Below are 8,028 nucleotides of genomic sequence, written 5' to 3'. Positions count from 1 at the left end.
GAGAGTTAAGAAAGAACTAAGTTATTATTAATGTAACGAATATATTAAAGTCTGGGAAGAACTTGTTTAAGCAAACAGTAATTAATAAACCTGTGTTGTTCAAATTTATACTCAGCGTGGACCTCAATCTTTCTAATTCAAGGGTGTTGACAGAGATCAACTGGTGGCAGCCTAACGAGAGAGTGAAAATGCGCGTGTGCCGTGGGCCTCAGGCTAGTGAAACAACCTGAGGACAGGTGAGGGGCGATGTTAATGGTGCAATACACCCTCTGGTTTTGAAGAAAGCTGACTCCAATAAGCTTTCAAAAATACTGCGTGAGATCCCACAGTCAGATAAACTCAAAAAGAGAATTCACAGTGAATGGAGTGTCTTGAATGTAAGGTACAGTAAAGAAGGCAGTGGGTGGTCTGGTGCCAAAGAGCTGAAGAGGAGGTATGACAACATTTAACCCCTCTACTTCAATTCAAGTCTCTAGGACTAGAGGAATTACTGTACATCTGAGATCCCTGAAGACTACAAGGGGGCATATGGTGTCCCCTTTGAGAAGTGGAAGAAGAGGATCCAGACAACTACTGATCAATCAGTTTGGCAATAAGATCAAGAGAGGTTTTTAGATCATTAAACATTTGGTCTATGTTTCCATTTTAATTTTATTTTATTATGTCTTACTGTGTATTTTTAATGTTATACATTTTGTATTTTTAATATTTTATTTGGTTTGTTGTTTATATCCTTGTTTCTATTGCTATTGTTCAATTTTTAAGACCCATCTAAAAACGTGGATGTTTAAGCAGGCCTTCCCTCCAGATAACACTTAATCTTTCTTTTATCTATTTTTTGTTATTTTTGCCAACTTGAAGAATTTGCTTATTGTTTATTCCTTATTGTTCATTGTTTAATGTCTATTCCTCTATATTTTATTTTTTGTTATTTTTACTTGTCTGGAAGCCGCCTAGAGTGGTCGTATTGACCAGATAGGCGGGGTACAAATTGAATGAATGAATGAATGAATGAATGAATGGTTTACTTTGTTGTAAACTGCTCAGAGTGGCTTTGGGTGGTATTGAAATGAAATGAAATAAATAGTTTGAAATTAGAGTTGTAGGGGAAACATTAAGTGTAAATGACTTGTAAATCGATAGAGAACAGATATGAAGAAGCCCCAGCAGAGCATGGGGTTGTCAAAGTGATGTGGGAAAAGTGGTATTTTTAAGCATACTGCTAAGAACATACAGTACGAAGTAACCAAGAGACAAGTAATTTTTTTCTGTTAATTCATTTTTAGCAGGCTATGCACCAAGTTTTTTTTGGGGGGGGGGAGTAGTTTGAAAACTATATACTTTCATTAGTATCTCAAGGCTGTTTTTGTTGCCATTGCTTGTCCCAGGTCCTGCTAACCTAGCAGTTCGAAAGCATGTTAAATGTCAGTAGATAAATAGGTACCACTATGGTGGGAACCCCTTCATGGATTGCTGCCTTGTCATGGCGAAGACGCTTGAGTAATTCAGATAAGCTATGGGCTATGCTGTGCAGGGCCACCAAAGTCAGACAGTTCATAGAGGAGAATTCTGACTAAACATGATCCACCTGAAGCAGGAACTGGCAATCCACTCCAGTATCCCTGCCAAGAAAACTACACGGACAGAAACAAAATCCTACACAGTAGGCTTCAGCAGTATGTGGAACTCCCAGAAGTACAAGCTGGATTTCGAAGGGGCAGAGGAACTAGAGACCAAATTGCTAACATGCGCTGGATTATGGAGAAAGCCAGAGAGTTCCAGAAAAAACATCTACTTCTGCTTCATTGACTACACAAAAGCCTTTGACTGTGTAGACCACAGCAAACAATGGCAAGTTCTTAAAGAAATGGGAGTGCATGACCACCTTATCTACCTCCTCAGAAATCTATACGTGGGACAGGAAATGAGGGAGAATTGATGAGCCTGGGGGTTTCTGAAGTGATGTAGGAAAGGTGGTATTTTTAGTAGGATGAGATGGTTGGACAGTGTCACCGAAGCTACCAACATGAACTTGACCCAACTCCGGGAGGCAGTGGAAGACAGGAGGGCCTGAGGTGTTCTGGTCCACGGGGTCACGAAGAGTTGGAAACAACTAAACAACAACAAAAAGAAGATACAAAGTAACCAAGAGTGTGAGGGTTCGTGTATGCGGGCTGTCCCTTCTCCAATAAACGGACGAGACTCTTGGGGAAAGTCAAACGGCAACGTGTTTATTTCAACTTTAACATCATCAGTAACGGTTCCCATAACCGGGTTCAGGGACGTTTGAAGACCAAGGTTCGGCTTGGGAGGAGTCCATAAACTATGTACAAAGGGGTTAGAGTTCTCTGGGTTCCAGGGACCTGTTGAAGGCGGCACAGGTCCCGGTCCAGGGTTCGCTTCTTCTTCCAGGGATATCAAGGGTAGGGTCTCCTCGTCTCCACTCCAACCGTCCCAGGAGGATCCATCTTCTATTGTGTAGCCCCAGGGGCCGGGTAGCCCCCCAGCTTCCTCAGTTCGGCGATGTGCCATTGGCGTTTCCTTTCCAGCTCTCGGGCCACCGCCTCCCGCTCCTCCCGTAGCTTCCTACGCCACTCTTTCGCCTCCGTCTCACCCCAGTAAGACGGACGAGGCTTCAGCCCCAGTTGCCGGCGCCTCTCTGCTTCTTCATGTGGTACTCGGACTTGTTCCCACTTGTGGGTCCACGGATCCTCCATCCACACCCACTCCCAACCGCCCGGAATATCCCTCGGTCCTCCCCTTATATCTCCCATCCCTGCCTCTATCTCCTCCCCCCTCTTTCCCGCCTGAAACCGTCCCGTTTCGCGGGCAATTCTTAACCCCTTCATGTCTTCTTCTAAGTCTCGGGTATCTACCCCTTTGTTTAGGGTGAGGGTTCCGCCGCACTCTGCTCCCCAGTCAGGGGTTTCCACTCCTTTCTCCTCCCGTCGCGGTGGGGATGGTGGGGGGGAAGTCTGGGTTTGGCTGCTATTCTTCAAGAGCAGCGGCACTCCAACCATGGCTTCCACCTTGGGAGCCTCACAAAGAGACAAGTAGCTTTTGATGTTAATTCATTTTTTTACAGGCTGTGTACCAAGTTTTTCCGGGCAGTTTATTCCACTGAGTACAGGATCAGCAGGTGCTTAAAATTAGTGAGTGGAGTTCTGGAGTAGGTGATGTCATGCACAGCTTGGGGCTTACCTGGGTTTAGGGCAAGTCTGATTTAAACAAGTTACTGTGAGTGTAAAACAACATGATATTTTAAATCAGAATTACTGACGGAGAATTGTCACTGTAGTTTCTTTGGACCTATATCCATTTGATCTATTTTTAATGGGTCAAAAGGTGACGAGAAGAGAGTGAACAATTAAAATAACATGTCTATATTATTAAAACGATTCATAGCACAAAACCCTGTGAAACAATTTTTGTTACAAAAGAAACACTACTGGAAATACAGTACTACTTTTTGGATTAGCACTTCCAGAATCCCCAACCAGGATTCTGGGAACTGTCGTTAAAAAAAAAGCTGCTCCAAGGTGTGGGACAAACTAATCCTTTAAAAGTGCATTTTTATTAGTTTTATGAAAGACTATAAAAATAAATATGGAGAAACCGTTAAAAAAGGGAGGGCATTATATCAGAAGAGCATTAATAGATCATATTAAAATGACATAAATACATATCTGTTCAGTCAATTCCAGAATTACTTTCGACAGGTTACTATTAGACTGTAGAGAAGAGAGAAAGTCTTTGCTGATTAGCATATCGGGCAAAAACTAAAGAAAAGAAAAAGACAATACCCCATGCATCTGAAGTGGTCTTCAGTCCATAAAAGCTAATGTCAAATAAAATGTGCTTGTTTTAAAGGTGCCATCAGATTCTTTGTTGTTTTTTGCCACACTAGACTGGCACAGAGAGCTCCTTGAAATCTCCCCCTCCTCCCCCGGAAAGTAAATGCTTGCAGTCTTGAAAAGCAGCAGCACGGGCTTCAATACGTCTTAAATTAGCAATTCAAGACCAGGTTACAGGATTGTTTTTGCCGCCACATTTTTATATTCCTTAAATTTAGGCTTAGAGGGTCAATACTGTGATAGCTGCATTAAATTAATAATATCACAATGGGTAATCATCATGATATTTCTAGGAAAGAACAAGATTAAAAAACTAGAACACGAGGATATAAACAGAGAGGAAGTAGTAAGTAGACGATAGGGAGAAAGGCCAAAAAGGGCTATCAAGGACCAAAAGGCATGCATTTGGAGGGGGTGTTCTGTTTACACGTTGCTTAAAACCGGGAGAGGACTAGGGCACCATCAAGCTGAGGCGATACATTTCGCTGTGACCTCTCGTGGATGAGAGTCCATTAGCTGGGACGCGCCACGAGAGGACAACGCAGGAGTTAATCTGACATAACTGCAAGACTGGGTGATGCCTTTTATTGGATCACTAAAAATCGAACAAATTGCAAGCTTTCGTGGAGAAAATTCCACTTCTTCAGGCTTAGCGCAACCCCTCCATGGGGTCAATACTGCACACAAACATTGTACACAAAAGTCCAATAATTGGTGGAGCATGTCTTTGAGAGTTGTCGTCTGAGGCGAGGCTCAATCCTCTTTGCAACACGGCGCGGTTTGGAATTTGCTCACCCCTTTCCTAGGACCCAGAGACTCTGCAAACTCTCCACCCCCCACCCAACGATTCCCAGACTTTATGTGAAATGTACGGATCCTAGCAGTGTGAGCGTGCAGGACCTTCTGGGAAATGTAGTTCCTCGGTGAACAATAAGGCCCCCCACTATCACTAGGGGATGGCGGGCCCCTGCCGCGGTGCATGCTAGGAAATGTAGTTCTGGCAGAGTTCCCCGCGTAGTTTCCCGGCAGGCTTTGCGGCGCGCCTCGTTCAAAACGGAGGCCGTTGGTTCCATCCCCGTTTGCGGGACCGGTTCCTGAAGGGAAGGCATCGCTCTACAGTATTGAGGACGCGCCGGTCTTTCTCGTAGCATGGAGTCAAGTGCTTACCGGTGCCTTCAGCCTGGGCTGTCTATTAATATTCCCCGTAGCAACGGTAAGCCCGAATCCAGGAACGAGGAAGGAACAGGGGCCGCGTGGAAAGGGCTTCCTGACGACCAAGCCCCTCGTTTGGGGGCGGGGACTGGGACTGAGGCGCGGGGGGCTCCTCTACTGCCCAGACCTTTCCCACGGAAGGGTCTTCACGTGAACTCGGGGCGGGCGAGTGGGCTGGCTTCTCTCTCTCCCCCGCTCCCTCTTTTCCTATCTCTTTTTGGGTCTGGGCTTCTTCAGGAAGAAAGGTCTTCCGGATGGCAAGTCCTGAGTTTTTCCAGTTCTGGCTAATTGCTGTGTTGGTGTGCGCGGTGCTTTTTCAGCCCAACCGGCCCCTCTAATCCCGGGTGTGGGTGTGTCAAGGACTCCCCACGTGTCCTGTAATCAACTTGTATTCATTTATTCCCTTTACATCCCAACTTTCTGCTTCGAATTATTGCTGAGGATGACTGACAGTGAAATATGCGTATAGTAATAAAATTGTAGTTAAAATGTGAGCGTGCATCAAATAAACTTATACTGTATGTACCACTAAAACGCCAAATGGAAATATATAAATAGGGAGGGAGGGAGCACCCAACATATTAAAATCTGTTTTTGGAACATCCTAAGCTAAGATGATAACTTTTGTTTGATTTGTTATTATGCACCATCAGGTCTTCTCTGAGTCATGGTGACCCCATAGTAGAGCAATCCCCAAAATGTCCTGGGCCCCAGCCACCCTGCTCAACTCTGGCAAACTCTAGCCTGTGGTTTATTTGGGTAGTAAGTTCATCTTTTAATTGGTCATCTTCTTTTCCTGCTGCCTTCCATATTTCCCAGCATTATTGTCTTTTCAAAAATAAAAAATAAAAAAATCCTGGCTTCTTATGATGTGCTCAAAGGAGCCTCAGTTTCATCATTTTGCCTCCAAAGAAAGACCAGGCTTAATTTGATCTAGGACCCACTTGTTTGTCTTTCTGGCAGTCCAGGTTGTCTGCAAAGCTCTCATCCAGTACAATTCAAATGAATAATTTTTCCCCCAGTTAGCTTTCTTAGCCATTCAGCTTTCACACCCCACCCATACATGGTGATCACCTCACAAATAAGACTCCTGGATGGCCTTGGTCTTCAGTGGCATATCCTTTCACTTGATGATCTTTTATAGTTCCTTCATTGCTGTGTTTCCTAGTCTCAGTCATCTTCTGATTTCTTAGCTTTTTTTTCTGTGCCCAATATTTTCTTGCTGATCCCATCTGAAGAGCATTAAGCATTATTTTGAAACTGAAAATTGCATTCTAGGCACATACTTTTTCTTATGATCTATTTTTGATTGAACCAACTTATTGGATCAAAATTGAGAAAGGAGTATGACAAGGCTGTATATTGTCTCGCTTCTTATTTAACTTACAGTATATGCAGAATACATCATGCGAAAGGCTGGACTGGATGAATCCCAAACCGGAATTAAGATTGCCGAAAGAAATATCAACAGCCTCAGATATGCAGATGATACCACTCTGATGGCAGAAAGTGAGGAGGAATTAAAGAATCTCCTAATGAGAGTGATAGATTGATCCTATCACAAAATGACTTACTGGCTGCATCAAAAAATTTATCTAGACCAGTGGTTCTTAACCTTGGGTTACTCAGGTGTTTTTGAACTGCAACTCCCAGAAACCCCAGCCAGCACAGCTGGTGGTAAAGGCTTCTGGGAGTTGCAGTCCAAAAACACCTAACCCAAGGTTAAGAACCCCTGATCTAGACCACTGCCTGGTAGAACATGCTTTTGTCCCAAACAGTGTGCTATTGTGAATAGTCCTAATTATGCACAATAAATTTATAAGACCATTAAGAAAGTGATCTAGAAGAAAATAATATTGAAAGGAGTTAAGCTTCTTAAGATTATCAGTCATAAGAGGAAAGATAAATATCTATGATATTCTATTAATCCTCTGTCCTTTGATTTGAGGTGAGTGTCACTGTAGTTTCCATTTCTGTGTAGATAAGTGTCACATCCTTCTAATTTCTGTGTAGGTAAGTGTCACATTCTTCTAATATGTTTCAGATTAGGTGGCAATTCAATGTACGTACTTGATTTGATAAATTAGCACCCACCCAAAATAGCATAAGGAGACATTGGCTCTTTTTCTTTTATTTAGGTGCAGTTCATGGTGCTACTATCAAGACAGTGAATTTGGAAAAAAAGTCTGTATCAGTAGAATGGACCGAAGATCAAAGTATCAAAGGGAAAGAGGTGAAATATTATTTTCCTGTTCTCTACCAGTGTGTTTAAGCAGTTGAAACATAGGCTACAATGCTATAGACAAGCTATACCCCAGATTTATTGTATTGCAGTTTGCAAAATCCCCAGCCTGTGTGAATTTGCTGGGTGGTGGTTGTGGGAATTGTAGTCAGCACATCCACAGTATACTTAGTTGGGGAAAGTTGTTCTCATTTACCTAAGACTAAGTCACCATGACAAGAGGCCACTCTACACATGGACATCACTAGGTGAGCACTACTGAAATCAGATTATGTTCTCTGCAGCCAAAGACTGAGAAGCTCTCTACAGTCAGCAAAAACAAGACCTGGAGCCGATTGTGGCTCTGATCATCAGCTTCTTATAGCAAAACTCAAGCTTAAACTGAAGAAAGTAGGAAAAACCACTGGGCTAGTCAGGTATAATCTAAACCAAATCCCTTATGAATACACAGTGGACGTGAAGAACAGATTTAAGGAAATACATTTGGTGGACAAAGTGTCTGTGGGCTTTAGAAAGCATGGCTAACAACGAGGCCAGTGGAGGTGATGGTATTCCAGTTGAACTATTTAAAATCTTTAAAGATGATGCTGTCATGGTGCTACACTCAATATGCCAGCAAGTTTGGAAAACTCAGCAGTGGCCAGAGGATTGGAAAAGATCAGTCTACATCCCAGTCCCAAAGAACAGCAGTGCCAAAGAATGCTCCAACTACCGTACAAT

At 43.2% G+C, this 8,028-nt stretch overlaps 1 protein-coding gene across 1 annotated transcript in view; it reads left to right on the top strand.

Moving 5' to 3' along the window:
• Window positions 1-4,866: 4,866 nt before the first annotated feature.
• The window catches only part of KIF2C (kinesin family member 2C), a 28,560-nt gene continuing 25,398 nt past the window's right edge, over window positions 4,867-8,028 (top strand). Inside the window, exons 1-2 of the mRNA XM_020783268.3 lie at window positions 4,867-5,067; window positions 7,205-7,299. Of these exons, the coding sequence (XP_020638927.3) occupies window positions 5,004-5,067; window positions 7,205-7,299 (159 nt within the window). The 5' untranslated portion in view covers window positions 4,867-5,003. The remainder of the gene's footprint in view (window positions 5,068-7,204; window positions 7,300-8,028) is intronic.

The sequence above is a fragment of the Pogona vitticeps genome, chromosome 4, assembly GCF_051106095.1.
Source record: "Pogona vitticeps strain Pit_001003342236 chromosome 4, PviZW2.1, whole genome shotgun sequence".
Lineage (NCBI taxonomy): Eukaryota > Metazoa > Chordata > Lepidosauria > Squamata > Agamidae > Pogona > Pogona vitticeps.
The sequence above is the reverse complement of the archived record's forward strand: the minus strand, read 5'-3'. Positions and strand labels throughout refer to the sequence as shown.